A 19,671-nucleotide genomic window follows, 5' to 3' on the forward strand; every position below is an offset into this window, starting at 1 on the left:
TTAAGATTTTATTTGGCCGCAGTACCAACATTTTTGACTAGATGGACAGCCAAGCTTCATTACAGAAGAAAAATAAACTGTACCATACAAAACTGGGCACAGTTTACCAATCTGTCCACATGGATGTAAATTGACAATCTGTACCCACAGTTTAAAACTATCCGTCCCCACGGATTGTAAAACCGTGCACACAGTTTATTTATTTTTCTCTTCCCGGAACATAAGGGGGCTCCGTAGAAAAAGCTATTTTACTGTCTATGAGAAAAAGTAGCTTGTTTTGGGCTTGTTTTCATGGGCCTGGTTGCTTATTTGTCTCGCGAGATCTGGCAACACTGATTGTGATATGGCTTAGTGCGCGTACCAAACCACAAAAGGCTGTGACTTATTTCAAAGTTTTTAAAGCTTCTTTTTGTGTGCTCTTGCTATTTTTCTTGATTGGCATTGCATTAGATGATAAAACATACATTCATATATTTCGAAGTGTGACTTAATTGAACAGACACTTTTTTTAAACCAATGTGCTGCATATACAATATCTTCCTAACATGTTTCAACAGATGTCTTATTATTATTATTATTATTATTATTATTAATATTATTATTATTATTACAGTGTATTTTAAGGAAGACGAGAATTGAATAATAGTATAGTAGCACTCTTGGGAAGGAAGGAGGTCAGTAATACTCACTTAAGGGGTTGAAAGCGCGAGTCCTGCATCACAGATGTGGGCGTCAAGCCAAATGCGTAAGGGTTTCCAATTAGGTGGGCTGAAACAGTGGGACCCCCCTTCTCTTGATTAGAAGAAGACTCTGAACTTAACCTGTCCCGGCTGAGTCCACGGGGACATGACTCGGCCTAAAAATACAAGAGAGGAGTGCTTTGTGAGATAAGCGAATACAACTTCTTTAACACAATGAGAACAGAATCAAGTCCTGAAAAAACGAGCCTGCCTCCAAATGAACATCCCCACACATTGAATGACACACACATGCTGCTGAACCCCAAGCAAACCCCATAATCAACAGCATTTCTCAGGTGTGCCTAAAACTTTCAACAGTGTGTAAAGCCTTGTTTATGCTTGACATGTTCACACCGGCATAAACCACTGTAGATGGTGCTCTAGAGGCATTTATTCTCCCATGCTCCAGCCCCAAACTTTTTTTGTCAGCCAACTCAGATGTAAAATATTTATTAATAATAATAATAATAACTTTATTTTGCATAGCGCTTTTAAAAGTCAATTCTCAGAGCGCTTTACATAAGTGAAATACAAAAAAATAAATAAAAAGGAATGATAAACACAATATAAAACAAAGTATTTCAAACAAGTTTACAACCCTAAAAACAATGTAAAAAATAAGTATCAAGACATATAGTAAGCCCATAAAATATATTACATAAACAACCACTGAAATCACCTTTCACCCAAATGCTTCCTTAAAATAATAAGTTTTAAGAGATGATTTAAACATATTCAAAGATGGTGCATTTCTTATTTCGGAAGGCAAAGAGTTCCATAGATTTGGGGCTACTGAAGAGAACGCCCTATCACCCATTGTTTTTAGGTTCGTTACCGGAACAACTAAAAGACCAGCGTCGGCCGAGCGAAGATTACAAGTCGGAATGTTGGGTATTAAAAGCTCGGAAAGATATTGAGGAGCGATTTCATTTATTGCCTTGTAGGTCAACATAAGAATCTTAAAATCAACACGAAATTTGACAGGTAGCCAGTGCAAGATCGGTTTTATATGATCTTTATATGAATTTGATAAAATCGGTTTTATATGATCTCTTTGTCTCGTCCTAGTAAAAATATGTGCAGCAGAATTTTGTACCCACTGAAGTTTGTTCAAAATAGATTTTAATGCTCCTGCTAACAAGGCATTGCAATAATCAATTCTCGAGAAAACCAGAGTATTAATTAATTAATTAATTAATTTTTCAGCTACAGGAAAAGGCAGCATGGACCGTAATCTGGATATATTTCTGAGATGAAAAAATGAAACTTTAACAGTATTACGTACATGCAGATCAAATGTTAAATTAGAATCTAAAATTACTCCCAGGTTTTTTAGTTTCGATTGGAACTGTATTACAGAGCCATCCACATGTAAAGCTACAGGGTTCACTCTGCGTAACTGGTGGGGCGAACCAATAAGCATTACATCTGTTTTATCACTATTTAGACATACAAAATGTACAGACATCCATATATTGATATCTGAGATACAGTTATAAAGATGTGATACAGCCACATTTACATCAGGTTTTGAGGGAATATATATCTGGGTGTCATCTGCATAAAAATGAAAATCAAGACCAAGAGACCTCAAGAGTTGGCCAAGAGGAAAAATATAGAGACTGAAAAGTAAAGGATCTAAAATTGAACCCTGAGGAACACCAAATTTTACCACGCCAACCTCAGATCTGCAGCCACCCAGCACAACGAATTGTTTGCGATCTAAGAGATAAGACTTAAACCAGCTCAGAGCAGAGTCAGATACACCAAAGACAGACTCTAGGCGAGAAAGTAAGGTACAATGATCAATAGTGTCAAAAGCGGCAATGAGATCAAGCAGAATCAGTATTGGTAAGCATCCAGAATCGGAAGCCATCAATAAATAATTTGTGACTTTAACTAATGCTGTCTCAGTGCTATGCATTTTACGAAAGCCAGATTGAAGAGGCTCAAAGAGGTTATTTACAGACAGATGAGAGAGCAATTGTGAAGCAACAATACGTTCTAAGATTTTAACAATAAAAGTGAGATTAGAGATGGGACGAAAATTTGTTCGATTCTCAAAGTCACGGCTATTTGTTTTTGGAACAGGGGTTACAGCGGCAATTTTAAGTGCAGATGGCACGACACCAGAAGACAGAGAGTCATTTATAATACTCAATACAGCCGGACACAAAGAAGAAACATATACATATATATGTGTGTGTGTGTGTGTGTGTGTGTTTGTGTGTCTTGTGAGTGAGAAGATTCTACACTTTATTGGCTTTTCATTAGTAACTACTGTAAGAATCATGGGAACAAACTAGTAATGACTCAAGTGTTACTATACTTCTAAAGAAATTTTCTAAAAGTATACTAAAGTTCACCAAAAATCTCAAACACTTTCAAATTACTTTTGTGTTTGGTTGCACAAATCATGACTAGATCATGTAGTAACACTTGAGTCATTAGTAGTTAGTTCCCATGATCTTCACTTTAGAATACGGATCCAAATAATTAGTAATTCCCATAAAAGTATGAAGTATGACTTTCATCTGTGCACTATTACTTCCTAATTTGTTAATCAGAGTTTCTTTTTAGTTAATAGTAGTTACTAGATTGTTAATAAACTTTTTCAGTAGTTCTCTGGGAAGCATTAAAAAAATAGTAGTTATTGATTAGTTAATAGTGAACTACCACTTTCAACTGTGCGCTATTACTTACTAGTTCGTTAATCAGAGTTTCTTGTTAGTTAATAATAGTTACTAGATTGTTAATATTGTGTTACTCATTGGTTCTTGTGTAGTTATTCATTAACGAAGGAACCGTATTCTAAAGTGTTACCGAAACTTCTTACATAATTGAACAGAAGAAGAGACATTGGAAATATTATTTCTGTTTAAAAGATTGTTGATTGAATTAAACAATTTTTTGGGGTTATCTTGATTACTTGAAATAATCTGGGAAAAGTGAGCAGACTTTGTCGATACAATTTCAGATCTATATTCACCCAAGCTTTCTTTCCAGGCCTGGTGATATACAGTTAAACCAGTAGAGCGCCATCTGCGCTCCATTTTGCGACACTGAGTTTTCATTTACTTTTAAAGTTGTTCACATTGGGGGTCACTCCATCTTTGCAAGAACCAACTAACACTACAAGTTACACTATACATATTTATGTCTTAAATAATTAACTTTCAAATGTTTAAATCCTCAAGATTTTAAAGGGGTGGTTTACTGCTTTTTTTCTTTGCATGATTGTGTTTATGGGGTGCAATATAACATGTCTTCGTGTGTGTTTTTTTTAAAAGCCTTATTTTTCATAAATTTCACCTTTATTGTAAGCCGCTTTCTCCTCTGTCATTTGAACGACCGGTTGACTTCCTGATTCTATGAAACCACTCCCTCAGAAACAGGCAATGGGCTCAGATTGGTTAGTTGGGCCGGTGTGTTGTAATTGGCTAAACTGCGTAGTGCACGTTGTCTGGAAACTTCACGCCCATTACCTTTACGGCGAAAGTTGCATGTGCTCCGGTCAAATGTAAATAATGTTTGAGCCAGAATCAGACCCAGAAAGCGGCAATGAAGAGAGTCAAGCAGAACCTCCCCACGGCTCTTACAAAATGTTTCTGAATGGAACATGTTTTTTATTATTATTATTCTATTCTATTCTTTTCTATTCTACTATTATTATATAACAATTTCGATACGCTGTTACTTGAAAATGCTACTGCTACTTGTTAGCTTTTGAGATACGTTTTTCTCTTGATTAAACATTTAATATAACTGAATAAATGACAGAGTAATACCGTTTTTTTAAAGTTATTGTTTTATCGATATAATGAACAACCGTTTATCTATTCACAAAACTTAGTTTACTCAGTGTATCGTTTTCTTTAGGTGTGCACGTTTGTCTTATACACACAAAATAGCATCGAACTAACTGGCTAAACAAACAGAGTTGGCATTGGTTTACGTTCTTGATCAAATTGAAAAATTACGTCATAAAGTATACATGGAAAATGCATTTACAAAATTATTACATAATTACAAATTCAGGTCCAAAATGTTTGTTCGCGTTTGTCATAGACACACGAAATAGCATAACTAAGTGGCTACTAAAGTCAGCGCTGGCATTTGTTTACGTCCTTGATAAAAACTAAAACATTACGTCTGAAATTATACATGCAAATACATTTAAAATGATTAAGTCTTACTTACTGGTTGTGGCTCAACAACTGCTGCCTCTGGTTTTAAAGTTGGAACTGCTTCATGCTTTAATAACAGTTTGTTGTTGAATCCGGCATTGAATTTGTGGAGATTCTGGAAGCTGTCTTCCGTAAAATGCGCAGCACAGAGAGCTAAATTACGATTGCAATTTTCAGGAACATAATCAAACATAAATTGTAGCCATTGTTGACGAACTACAGCGTCCAGTAGGAAGCCCGAACACAGAAGACCTGACAGCTGGGGGAAAATAACACACTTTCGACGGCATGGCTACTGCTCTCCACTATAACTCTTCCTCTTCGACAAAGCCGCAGAAATATGGCCATGCCCCCTTTTTTGCATATTCCGGAGGGAGGGTTGATGTAAATTTATGAGTTAGTTACATATAAAACCCGGGAAGTATCTCGTTGTAGTCCCATTCAAGTCGTTTTTGTAGGCATTAAACTTCCTGATTTTTAAAAGACGATATCTCTGCTTACTTTGAACTTTCAGTGCAGCAACTTTGCAGATACTGTTCATGCACCAACAGCAACATTACACACTATTTAAAATGAAAGAAGTGAAAATCGCAATCAACCACCCCTTTAACATGTCAAGTCATCAAGATGTTATATTGTTGGAATATTGGTGAAATGCTCAGTAGCACCTCAATGCAGTACATGAGATCCACGGGCAGGAGTCGGATCAAGATCGATAACAAAACGACAAAACAATACTGTAAGTGCAGAACATTTTTGTCTTTTATTTTGCGCGCACGTTTCCAGGTGGTTTGGTCACATGGGTATAGGTAGGTTTTTTAACTGGTAGTGTTTCCTGTTTTGTTTGCATTGTGTAAAGAGGGTGTGAGTAGCGAGGAGTGCTCACTTTCTGTTGACTGTTTATAGGTTTTCATTGATATAGTATGTTTTACATAACCAATTGTTACTGCGCGTGGACTGTCTCTTACATCATGTTAATACATTTTCATGGATTATGAATGCATGGAAACGCATCATGGATTTTTCCTGCTGCTTAGCCTCTTAACGGCTATGTGGTTCCGCTACAAGTACAATGCCAAACTCACTTAAATAGGTGCTTTTACATTTCGCTTTGAAACCAAATCTTCTCCCATTTAGCCTCACTGTTGACTGATGAGACAATGTAGTGTCTCACAGGAAGTGAGGTGAAATCTGACTCCTGCTGCTGATCTGTGCTACAACTCTTGTTCGCCTGTTCTGTTCTATTAGTTTAATTGTAGTGTCTGTTCTCTAACTGAACTAAATTATTTTTATTACTATATAAAAAAATCTAAACGACGATGGGTCTGGTGCCACGGTGGGCAAGGGATGTAACCGGTGTTGCGGCTGAACAACGGTAGCACCGGCGCAGCAAGCCTATAAGACACAAGAAGACAAACACAATAAGGAACAACATGGTCTGGGTTCCAGAAGTATTTTCCCTTTCATTTCCTCCACTCATTAAAAAAAGAGACTCAGCTTTAGGATAAATCACAATATAGCTAAAAATGGTAAAGCGAAAGAAGCATTGCAAATGAACAGTAACATATACAAAAATATTGACTTACAGTCATTCATTAAAAGTATAAACAATCTACTTTACATTTATTGCAAAACACTCCAAACTGTTGAGAGTACAGGGAGACTCATCATTAGCAGTGCTTCGTGTGTAACTTTTCTGATTGGTCGATCTCTCTTTAGAATTATGGGTACAGTACAGTAGTTATTCACCAGTAATGTGGCCATTAAACTTCTTTTTTTTAAAAGTAAGAATTTGAAGTTGAAAAAAACATATACTGTACCACTGCCTAATAATCATCAAAGCTCAAGTTATGTCTGTCTTTAAAGGTCTATATGGTTATATTATATATTCCTCTAATGAGAAAATGAATGGGATTTTCATACCCAGAACCACCATGTTAAACTCTTTTTAGCTTGTCAGAGCTACAGTAAAGCCCATTTAGAGGACAATTAACTGCAGGGTGCGACATCAAAAATTCCTCTCTTCCTTGCCTCTTGTTGTTATAACATGCTTCACTTAGCAAACAGTGAAACAAAGCCACCTCAAACGAAGCAACCTCAAACCTCAACCTCAACCTCAAAAAGGACATGTCTGCGCCTCTCATTTGATATAACAGCATAAATCAAACAGACAGAGATCTTTGGGGCTGTCAAATTCTGTAACATATTCCATTTGATCTCTCTCCTATGCTGGGAAACTGCAGGGTGTAGATTTAAGAAAAAAACTATGAGAGGTTATGCAATATTGTTTGTACAGTTATGATTAAAGGATGCTGTTAGGCATGACAGACAGTGGAGTATATCCACAGTATTGCATGACCTTGAATGCCGTATTGCTTTTATTAACCAATTTCTACATAATAAAAACATTAGAAATACATTAAAGCTCCAGTAGGTAGCTTTTGTAAACAAATATTTGTTAAAACTGTCATTATGTCCTGACAGTAGAATATGAGACAGATAATCTGTGAAAAAAATCAAGCTCCTCTGACTCCTCCTTGTGGTCCTACTGCCATTTGCAGAAATACACCGCTCCCGGTCAGAAACAACCAATCAGAGCCAGGAGGAATGTCTTAGTGTCAATCACGCTCGTGTGCGCTGATCACCCCTCTCTTGCACAGCGCGAGCGCATACCGTCGTTCGTGACTCTCCTGTTCAAACTCGTTCATCCAAATGAACGAATCTTTTTTCGAGTCATTTCGTTCATTCAACGAACGAAATGAATCGAAAAAAGATTTGTTCATTTTGAACGAGTCTTTTTCGGAGTCATTTCGTTCATTCAACGAACGAAATGACTCGAAAAAAGATTCGTTCATTTGGATGAACGAGTTCGAACAGGATCACGAACGTGCATCACAGAACAGAGCAAGGCGAGCATTTGTGTTTATAAAACTTAAAGTTTTTTATTTATTTTTGAAATGACCGATCGTTTCACTAGATAAGACCCTTATTCATCGTCTGGTATCGTTTAAAGCCCTTTGAAGCTGCGCTGAAACTGTCATTTGGTCCTCGAAACGTTTGTGTCCTATTGAAGTCCATTATATGGAGAAAAAGCCTGGAATGTTTTCATCAAAACCTTAATTTCTTTTCGACTGAAGAAAGAAAGACATGGACATCTTGGATGACATGGGGGTGAGTAAATTATCAGCAAAAGTTTTTTTTTAAAGTGAACTAATCCTTTAACGTTATCTTAGTAGCAATAACTTATAGAAAGAGTGCAACCTTATAAAGTTACATCATGTATTGCGAAATACATAATGATTTGAGGACCAAGTTTGTAGCCAAAGTATGGGCAGGCCATAGTCAATGTAAAGCTTATTGTTGATGTTTCGTCCCTATTAGTGAATGTTCCATAACTGTTTATAATCCGCCGTCATCAGTGGTCCTGCTTACTAGCCTGCGCGTTCACGGCAGGCTCCGCTGTGGGGGAAGAGCTGTGGAGGGAGGGCTGTAGCGCAGCAGAGAGCAAGGGGGTTGAACCTGTAAGTTGTGCTTGTTCAAATTTTCAGGCTAAGTCAACATTTTCTCAAAACTCCCTACTGCAGCTTTAAGGCCAATTCACACTGCACCGACAGACTCAGACCAATGCCAGATTACAGCATGTTATTTCTCAGACATCCTAATTCCAATTAAACACGTTCAGTCATCTAAAACAAGCTCCGACACATGCCAACAGACTCGACAGGGGTAACACTGATCTAACAAAGCCCGACAAAATATGGTTTCTGTAGCCGCCGGTCGGCGTGCGGCGTGGTGTGAATTGGCTTTAAAGTACACTGTTAGGATATAAATCAGTGGAACACTAGGCTGACCAATCAGCATCCTGGACCAGTACTTTCCATTTTATACTAAGCTAATCTATAGGAAAATCATGTCCAAGTCAAAAAAGAGCAATGCGGCAACTAGCCAGCAGTCATATCACCCTGTAGCCCAAGACTGGTTGCCCACTGAAGCTAAGCAGGGTTGAGCCTGGTCAGTACCTGGATTGGAGACCTCCTGAGAAAACCCGGTTGCTGCTGGTAGAGATGTTAGTGAGGCCAGCAGGGGGTGCTCACCCTAACGTGGGTCCTAACGCCCCAGTATAGTGATGGAGACATTATACTGTCAAAGAGCACCGTCCTTCGGATGAGACATTAAACCGAGGTCCTGACTCTCTGTGGTCATTAAAAATCCCAGTAGAGGTTTAACCGCGGCATCCTGGCCAAATTTGCCCATTGGCCTCTGCCCATCATGGCCTCCTAATCATCCCCATACATACTGATAGGCTTCATCACCCGGTCTATTCTCCACCAATAAGCTGGTATTTGGTGGTTATTCTGGCGCAATATGGCTGCCGTCACATCATCCCAGGTGGATGCTGCACATTGGTGGTGGTTGAGGAGATTCCCCCATTCTATGTAAAGCGGTTTGAGTACCCAGAAAAGCGCTATATAAATGTAACAAATAATTATTTATTTTACTATTATAACTAAATATCTTTATTCACAATGATGACTGTTTAAATTCATTTAAATGTAAGAACAGTAGGAGTAAATGGCAGTGGTATTTTTTGTCATACTAAAATAAGATCTGATTTTGGGGTAAAATGTTGTAACAGACATACGTGTTACCAGTGTTACGTGTTTTCTTCCTCACCGCTAGGGGTGCTATAACACCTAAATGTGCTCCTTAAGTTAGGGTGGGTTTGTAGAGGAGCAGTAGTAGAAAGCATGGCTTACCTGCATGTGTGCTATGTCCTGGTTGGGAAATGTTCCATATCAAGCTCAACTTAAAATAAGGATTTGTTTTCTTTCCTGTTATTTAAAAGTATGCCTTGCTGATGATGTTTGTTGCTAACTTTCTCTAAAAACCCACCTTTACTTAAAGGGTTAGTTCGCCCATTTAAGACATGAAGTTGTATGCAATCATTACCAGCACTATAGTGTATACACACTGACCCACTCTGTTGTCACCCCCCTGGTCCGAGTTCTGACCGCTGGAAGTTTTTGAATGAAGTAATCCCGGCTACTTTCCGGGGCCACAAAACTGTGCGTTTTTACGTGAAAAAAAGATTTGCGTTTCAAAGCTTGATTAATTTAACACAAAAAAAACACGCCGGGCAAAATTCATACCTCAGTTTTAATGCGGCACTATTTTCCTTCCGTTTCTATCAATCCGCGCTGCTGTCAATGTCAACAGTGCGCACGTGACGATCAGCTCTTCCATAGTGTTTACACAATTGATCGACAACAAGGTAAAAAATATTAAATTAACAATGGTGCGAACTTGTAAATTCCCAGGCTGTGACAACAAGGATGTGCCGGGATCAAAGTTCAAATTTCATCGTTTTCCTGTATCAAATATGAATATGAGACAGCTTTGGCTGGTTGCCATCGGCTACTCAGCGGGAGCTAAATTATCTCGAATAAAGGATTTTCGTGTGTGTAGTGCTCACTTCAGCGAAGACGATTACATCTCCAACCAAGGAGGAAAAGGAAAAAACATGATTTTAAAGAGTTTTGCTGTACCAGTACCACGGGTAAGCTCTATTTACTAACTTTATGATCCCATGTCTAAACTGTACGGTAAACAAGATGATGTTTAGACTCCATTATAAAACACGTGAAAAGATGTGTAAAAAAAAAAATATATATATATATATATATTGTTACAATTTGCTGTGAAAAATATTTGATTGAACACACCATTTGTCATTCATCCTGCCTCTTGCTACAGCTGTGGTGGGCCCAGCATCAGATTGGACAACTTCTCTGTCCTCTCGCTCTCTCTCTTCCCGTTCTTTGTCCATCTGCTGAAGTTCGGCATCGGTATACTCCGGTTCATAAAGATATCCCTTTGTCGTTGAGTCAAAATTACTGTCTTCATCTGATCCGTCTGACACTGTGCTAAAATTAGTTTCATCATCTGAAGTTTCGTAGTCGGACATGTTGTCGGCGAGTCGCGCTATCAACAGCTAATCGTCACGTGCGCACTGTTGACATTGACAGCAGCGCGGATTTATAGAAACGGAAGGAAAATAGTGCCGCATTAAAACTGAGGTATGAATTTTGCCCGGCGTGTTTTTTTTGTGTTAAATTAATCAAGCTTTGAAACGCAAATCTTTTTTTCACGTAAAAACGCACAGTTTTGTGGCCCCGGAAAGTAGCCGGGATTACTTCATTCAAAAACTTCCAGCGGTCAGAACTCGGACCAGGGGGGTCACAACAGAGTGGGTCAGTGTGTATACACTATAGTGCTGGTAAGGATTGCATACAACTTCATGTCTTAAATGGGCGAACTAACCCTTTAAGGAGCACATTTAGGTGCCATAGCACCCCTAGTGATGAGGAAGAAAAACTGCAGATAAAAGACTTGGTAAGAGGCTTTCCTGTTATAATGTTGCCCAGAGAGATTCCTGAGATCCATGTTTGTGTGATTCAGTCAATCTTAAAGGGGTAATGAATTGTTTCCTGGTGTCAGATTGTTTGATATGTACTGAGTATTTATTGTCATGACTTCGGTCTGATCTGCTGTGCTTTGTTGTGTTTGTCTCCATGTCTGCATGCCTTGTTGTCTTGGAGCACATGGTTTTAGTTTTGACAGCTCGCAATGTGCTCCGCTGTCATTGCGGCATTTCCCCTCCCACTTGTTATCCTTAATTCTCATTTGTGTTCACCGTCACACCTGTTGCTAATTAATTCCTCATAATTTTCCCCTATTTTAGATCAACTCGTGTTCAGTCTTTTGTCAGACCGCTATTGTATGTAGTGCAACGCTATCGCTCGCGATCTTCTTTCATTAATGCCTTGTCTTGCCGTGTCATGCTTTTTTAGACTCCAAGTTCTGTTTTTTTTTTCCTGCTTCCTCTCTCCTGTACCTGCCCTGGTGATCTCTGTTTGAGAGTTTGAGATCTCTGTCTGAACAATTTATACATCAGCGCCGCAGTCAAACTGAATAGTTGTGATTTGCTGTTCTTTCTTTTTATGAGGTTAATGAATTGGATTATCAGACATGGAAGAAACCATGTAGAGAATGCTGCTTTTGTTATAGTTTTGATCTAAGGCATTCACTGTAATCTTGAATAAAAGCTCCAGTGAGTGACATCTGTTTTGTCATCAGTAAGACATTACGACACGTTTAATTTTATTTAAAACACTAGACTGCAAATGACAATGTATATGTTTTTCCCCCTTTTTTGTAAAGAATGAACTATGAATATAAGAATGATAGTGTGACAAAACAATGGTACATTAATTCAAAATTCCATAATTCATCCTTTGTCCATTATAACTGTGGTAACTCCAAGTACTTAAACTTTATTTGCCATAATCAAGACTTTTAAATGATATGTAATATGCATACATGTTTCACATTGTTGGCAAATGTCTCAACTATGTAACAAGATATTTTTTAACATCAGAAGTTTTCAAAACAATTCCACAAATGTAATGGTGGTGACCGTTGAAAATTATTTTAATATGCAAAACTGTTACCGAATCATAGCACTGGGTGTTTACTTCCAAGTCTCGAATGTGCCTTATACTTCTAAATTAAAATCTTGATAACATTATAAGTGGAACTCTACATAAAAAAAAATGCAGCTCTTGACCCCTTTAATGCCGATGTGTTCAACAGGTGATTTTGAATTCCTCTCTATTAACACTAGTGTCTGACATTTTAAATAATCAGAGTATCACATTTTTATGGTCATTCTAACTGGTTAAAAAAAATCAAAACAAGACAGATTGTAATAATATAAAGTACATGGTTACCCCCTCTTCTGGTCATTGACTGCATTACATACAAGCTCTGTGTGCATATTCGGGTTTACTAGCCAGAGTTTGGGGACAAATTTGTGACAAAAGTTCTGACAAAACCTGGCAAACTCAATTGTAACATTTTTTTTAAAAATATATTTATGATTTTAATAAATAACATTTCTTTTGGGGTATGGTTCTGATTATACTGCAGTTATTATAATTAGTCATTAGTATAATGTCATAACAGAAGTCTATGACATGTCCTCTTTCATAGAGCTATAAATTTGTGTGTGTGTGTGTGTGTGTGTGTGTGTAGGCCAACAGGTGTGCGGTGCAGCTTATGCACATTAAAAATGAAAGAGGATTGTGTTGTGATGGAGCCAGGGGCAGCCTGATGCCTGGCCCCTCTGTCTCTCTGTGGCTTTTGTCTGGCAGTTAGTCAGGCAGGAAGAGACGCCACCTGAGCAGAGTGAGGACTCCACACTTACTTCGCACATCTCAGTAGAACTCCTACAACTACGAGTGACACCAACTGAGAAAAACCATACTGAAGTTACAGTGAGCGGAGGAGGAGACAGTTTGTGATTCAGGACTATCTCTGCAGGCTTATGTAACCAGAGGGTCAGGGGTCGAGGCAGTGGGGCAAATCGATAGAGCCTGTGGACAGTGATGTCAGAGGTGTCCAAACAACCTCAGCTGGAACAGTATGCCGAGCAGAACGCGTCTCTCTCACTCTGTATCACAGATTCCCCGGCTGAGCACCAGCTCGATTTCAGTGGAAATTATAGGGACCCCAGTTTCTCAGGGTGACGGTAACAGTGGACAGAAGTAGCAGATAAGCGGGACTAGAGGATGACCGTAATCCTTAATAAAAGGGAGTGTGCACATACTCTTACGAGCAAGATCTGCACTTGACTGCAGAGTGCAGACGCTTGAAAGGGGGTGAGGACACAGATGTTTAGTGCCTTTGCAGGGCCATTGTTTAACACTGGGGGTAGAGGGCGTGTGTGTGATGGGGGGCTGGTCCTGTTGTTAGGCTGCATGTCACCCGAACATATGTCACACACATTCTGACACACTGTGATTTACAAGCCATATGGAAATCCAGCACTGTGCATATGTGATTGAGAATGTAAGCATAATTCAATGATGCCATAAGCCACTTTTTTTACAGCTTCGAGTGGCATGTTGCTTTTATAAAGTGACACAAAATAAACCTGAATTTTACTAAAAGAATTAAAGACCCATATAATTCAAAATGGGCTATTTTGATCAGTATTTGTGTGAACAGCAAATTTGCTTATTAGCTTTGCAACATGCTAATGTCAGGTTCTACTGAAATCAACTGCTGGAATTAATCACAAATGTCTTGAGCACAGTGTTGTACACATTATTGAACGGAACCACAGAAACAACTCTGTTAGCATGTCAGTTAGGAAGATGTCTATGTATACAGTTGAATCGATGTGAATGTTTAACTTTACCTCTCGTACAGGTCGGCTCTCACTCCTCCACAGGCCGTTGACAGTTTTGGTGGGGGCTATGGTGACCACAGGTGGGGTACTGGGTACGCTGTGTCCCCCAGGAGGCACTATAACTGGACCCATGGGGCCCCGCTTGGGTGTACTGACTGGGGAGCTGTGGTTAGTGGCCGGAGATGAGACAGGAGACGACTCGCTGCTGATGGAAGATCCTGCTAACAGGAAACAGGAGAGAAAGAGTTCATCGGTGATTTAGTCAAGTCACCTTTATTTATATAGCACTTTTTACAATACGGATTGTTTCAAAGCAACAGAAAGCAACAATGCTAGAGTTTGTTTTGGCTGTACAGCAGATCTTTAAGAAAATAGTGTCACAGTCCAGCTAAAGTAAGTTCAGTGATGGTTAATTTTTGTTGTAAAAAAGTTATTAATTTAGTTATATATGTATATATATATATATATATATATACAGGTCCTTCTCAAAAAATTAGTATATTGTGATAAAGTTAATTATTTTCCATAATGTAATGATAAAAATTAAACTTTTATATCTTTTAGATTCATTGCACACCAACTGAAATATTTCAGGTCTTTTATTGTTTTAATACTGATGATTTTGGCATATAGCTCATGAAAACCCAAAATTCCTATCTCAAAAAATTAGCATATCATGAAAAGGGTCTCTAAACGAGCTATTAACCTAATCTTCTGAATCAACTAGGTGACCAGACCCTGAGGAAGATTGTGGAGAAGGACCGATTCCAGACCTTGGGGGACCTGCGGAAGCAGTGGACTGAGTCTGGAGTAGAAACATCCAGAGCCACCGTGCACAGACGTGTGCAGGAAATGGGCTACAGGTGCCGCATTCCCCAGGTCAAGCCACTTTTGAACCAGAAACAGCAGCAGAAGCGACTGACCTGGGCTTCAGAGAAGCAGCAATGGACTGTTGCTCAGTGGTCCAAAGTACTTTTTTCGGATGAAAGCAAATTTTGCATGTCATTCGGAAATCAAGGTGCCAGAGTCTGGAGGAAGACTGGGGAGAAGGAAATGCCAAAATGCCTGAAGTCCAGTGTCAAGTACCCACAGTCAGTGATGGTCTGGGGTGCCATGTCAGCTGCTGGTGTTGGTCCACTGTGTTTTATCAAGGGCAGCAATGCAGCTAGCTATCAGGAGATTTTGGAGCACTTCATGCTTCCATCTGCTGAAAAGCTTTATGGAGATGAAGATTTCATTTTTCAGAACGACCTGGCACCTACTCACAGTGCCAAAACCACTGGTAAATGGTTTACTGACCATGGTATTACTGTGCTCAATTGGCCTGCCAACTCTCCTGACCTGAACCCCATAGAGAATCTGTGGGATATTGTGAAGAGAAAGTTGAGAGACGCAAGTCCCAACACTCTGGATGACCTTAAGGCCGCTATCGAAGCATCCTGGGCCTCCATAACACCTCAGCAGTGCCACAGGCTGATTGCCTCCATGCCACGCCGCATTGAAGCAGTGATTTCTGCAAAAGGATTCCCGACCAAGTATTGAGTGCATAGCTGAACATAATTATTTGAAGGTTGACTTTTTTTGTATTAAAAACACTTATTTTATTGGTCGGATGAAATATGCTAATTTTTTGAGATAGGAATTTTGGGTTTTCATGAGCTGTATGCCAAAATCATCAGTATTAAAACAATAAAAGACCTGAAATATTTCAGTTGGTGTGCAATGAATCTAAAAGATATGAAAGTTTTATTTTTATCATTACATTATGGAAAATAATGAACTTTATCACAATATGCTAATTTTTTGAGAAGGACCTGGATATATATATATATATATATATATATATATATATATATATATATATATATATATATATGTATATAGCCGCTCTGGAGAAAACAGTGATGTCATCGTCCAGCTCAGTTCAGTTCTCATATAATGGTGTCAATGCAGGCAGATCAATAATATTGTTGAATATTTAGTGTCCCCAACAAAGCAACCCAAAAGCGACAATGGGAAGGAACCAAAACTCCATCAGGTGACAGAATGGAGGAAAAAAAAACTTCAGAAACTGGAGAAACCAGGCTCAGTCAGGGGCCAGTTCTCTTCTGGTCAATGAACGAACAGTGAATGATTATGATTCAGGCAGCATTACAGGTCTGAAGTCAGATTGGATCAGAACATCAGAATATGTATCCATTTACTGGTCAAGTTCGTGCCATTCGTCAGGGTATTCGTCTCTTTAAACATATGGATAAGATTGAAAATCATGCTGTTTCTGTGTGAGATTGTAGCTTGTAAATAAAAGCAAACTGAAACACTGCAAACACACACACACACACTGCACCAGGCTCTTGCAAACGCAGCTCGATACTTGTGCGCACCAGTTTCTTTTTGATGTGTACAGCTTTAAGTGGAAAGAACACACACTATATACTGTAAATATAAATGTCTCATGGAGTGGACATGGAGTGGACAGACACAGCCTACGGCAAAGATTAGATGGAGACAGTGAATGGGGAGAGATACTTATGGAGGAGGACAGATGACAGGACAAGCTAGGATGAGAGAAAAGACAAAGACAGAGAAACAGGGGGGAGAGAGATGGTGTGGTAAGTCCTGAAGTCCTGAATTTGCTGACCTTCTATCAGAGTTAGTACTGGCTGCAGATAAAGTCCTAATTGTTGGTGATTTTAATATAATGAAAAAGATGCATTGGGATTGGCATTTAAAGATATTCTGAACTCTATTGGAGTTAGACAACACGTGTCAAGACCTACTCAGTGTCGTAATCATACTCTAGATCAGTGTTTCCCAAACTTTTTTCAGTCGAGGCACCCTTTGAAAATGTAAAAAAATTTGTGGCACCCTACACTAGTGTTGTCACGATACTACTTTGATACTATACCTTGAAATGTATTGATTTTCAATACCACAGGGAATAACTGCTGTATATAGGCCTACTGTCATATAGATATTTTTTAATATTATCAATTTTTTTGTCCATCCATTTAAAGTCTAGGAAATCATTAATTTCTTCTCCAGAGATCACTTTACATGATGACATATTTAATTAAGGCTTTTATTCATAATTCAGCAAAACATTGCTCAATTACCATTGCAAATCTCACCAAAATGTTTGCTCACTCAGTGTAGGCCTATTTGTGTTTTTATATTGGGCTAATTTTGTTATAATTGCACAAGATAGCTTGTTTTTAATATATTTTATAATGTAATAATTTCACAGTTAATCTCCAAATTAATGTATAAACAACATAAAGACAGTATATTTTAAATAATTGTTTAATGGCATCTTTTTTATGAATGAAGCCCAGTATCACTGATACCAGTACTGCTACTGATGTCAGGAAATACACAGAAATTGAATGAAGTTATCAAACACTTTACAGTCTTCACTGCATAAATAATAAATTAAATATAGATGAATCCCTTATTAAAGCTACAAGCGTTCTTTAGTCAAGAGCAGTGAGTAATTTTCTCTGTTACCTGTTCTTTGATTCTGTTGTCACTGCTGCACTTGTTTATCTCACACGCGTCCCATCTTCTCACAACTCTAATTTAAGACTTTAACTAATTTAAGACTGCTCTCATGAGGATACTCAACAAAACGGACATTTTGGCATAACTGTGTGTTATTATTCGTTCAAGCACGAAAGAGAAGTCGATTCTGGCACGCGATGCGCGTCGTCCTGCGTCAGCAGGACATTCACAGACAGCGCGTTCTCTTTTGTCTTTTCGCGGTTGCATGGTTTAAAAGCATTTGCATGAATAAGAACGTGATTATATAATGTAACGCTAGCCAAAGGATGACAGAAAAAAACGGATGCTGCGTTAATTGTGTTTAAATATTTTTTAACGCGTTAAACTGAAAAACATTAATCGCACGCGTTACCGTTGACAGCAGCACGGACATAACCGATGTGTTTGTGAATATGCGGCAAGACGGACGTTGTGACAATGTTTCGTGTGTATTTGACCGTAAGCGCAACAAGCCATGAAAAAGAGGCAGCTTTATGTGTGGACGCTGGGAATGAAGCACGAGAATGAAATCATGCGGAAATCGCAATTCAACGAACGCAGAAAACGTATGATTTGCATTTTTTATTATGAATTTGTGTGCATTATTTGTTGTTATTAGACGCTTCCGACGATGCGAGATTATTATTTTTTAACACATTTTAGCAATTTTAAAATGTTTAATGGAGTTTTTACACGGCACCCCTGCTCTCGCCAGAAGGCACCCCAGGGTGCCGCGGCACCCCGTTTGGGAAACACTGCTCTAGATTTAATATTATCACATGGAATCAATGTTAATGCTGTTGAAATTCTGCAGCAGAGCGATGACATCTCAGATCATTATCTAGTCTTGTGTAAACTTCATTTAGCCAAGGCTGCAAAGCCGACTCCGTGTTACAAATATGTTAGACCTATCACTTCTGCCACTAAAAATTGCTTTCTTAATAATCTTCCTGATCAGTTTCATAATCTCAGCATCCCAGATAGCTTAGCAGAACTCGATATTGCGACAGAAACTTTTAACTCTCTCTTTTCCAGCACTTTAGACTCAGTTGCTCCATTGCGCTTAAAGATCAAACAAAATAGTCCTACGCCGTGGTACAACGAGCACACTCAGGCCCTTAAGAGAGCAGCCAGAAAAATGGAGCGAAACTGGAAGAAAACAAAACTAGAGGTATTTCGCATTTCATGGAAGGAGAGCTCTATTGCATACAGAGAGGCCTTAAAACTGCTAGATCTGCTTATTTTTCAACCCTATTAGAAGAAAATAAACAAAACCCTAGGTATTTATTCGAAACAGTTGCTAAACTGACGAAAAATAAAGTTTCAAGCCCAGACGTTTCCAAGCAGCACAACAGTAATGACTTTATGACCTTCTTCACTTATAAGATTGATAATATCAGGAAAAAAATGATAACTATGCAACCGTCTACTACAGTATGGCATCAGGCAGTGCATTGTAGTCTCACTGGCGAAAAATTCGATTCATTCCTTGCCATAGGAGAGGAAGAATTTTCTAAACGTGTTAAATCATCTAAATCGACAACATGTATGTTAGACCCTATACCGACTAAACTATTGAAAGAGATGCTTCCAGAGGTCATAGATCCTCTTCTCAATATCATTAATTCATCTTTGTCACTAGGATACGTACCGAAAACTTTTAAGTTGGCAATGATTAAACCACTTGTTAAAAAAACGCAACTTGATCCTACAGAATTAGTCAATTACAGGCCGATCTCAAATCTACCTTTTCTGTCAAAAATACTAGAAAAGGCAGTATCCTCACAACTATGTTCCTTTTTAGAAAGAAATGGTATCTGCAAGCATTTTCAGTCAGGATTTAGACCGTACCATAGAACTGAGACAGCTCTTATTAGAGTCACAAATGATTTGCTCTTATTATCCGATCGTGGTTGTATCTCGCTATTGGTGTTACTCGATCTTAGTGCTG

The 19,671-nt window shown here is 38.6% G+C and overlaps 1 protein-coding gene across 5 annotated transcripts in view; it reads right to left on the reverse strand.

Annotated features, from left to right (window-relative positions):
* The window catches only part of gse1b (Gse1 coiled-coil protein b), a 391,870-nt gene that overhangs the window by 25,957 nt on the left and 346,242 nt on the right, over window positions 1-19,671 (reverse strand). For 3 of the 5 annotated variants that reach the window (XM_077248170.1, XM_077248172.1, XM_077248173.1), the window contains 2 exons: window positions 14,190-14,401; window positions 690-856 (listed from right to left, as the gene is read on the reverse strand). In XM_077248170.1, coding sequence (XP_077104285.1) covers window positions 690-856; window positions 14,190-14,401 — 379 coding nt within the window. The remainder of the gene's footprint in view (window positions 1-689; window positions 857-14,189; window positions 14,402-19,671) is intronic. The other 2 variants (XM_077248171.1, XM_077248174.1) reach the window with 1 other exon arrangement.

The sequence above is a fragment of the Siphateles boraxobius genome, unplaced genomic scaffold (genome assembly GCF_051911475.1).
Source record: "Siphateles boraxobius isolate OS27281-9 unplaced genomic scaffold, OSU_SipBor_1 30, whole genome shotgun sequence".
In the NCBI taxonomy this organism is placed as follows: Eukaryota; Metazoa; Chordata; class Actinopteri; order Cypriniformes; family Leuciscidae; genus Siphateles; species Siphateles boraxobius.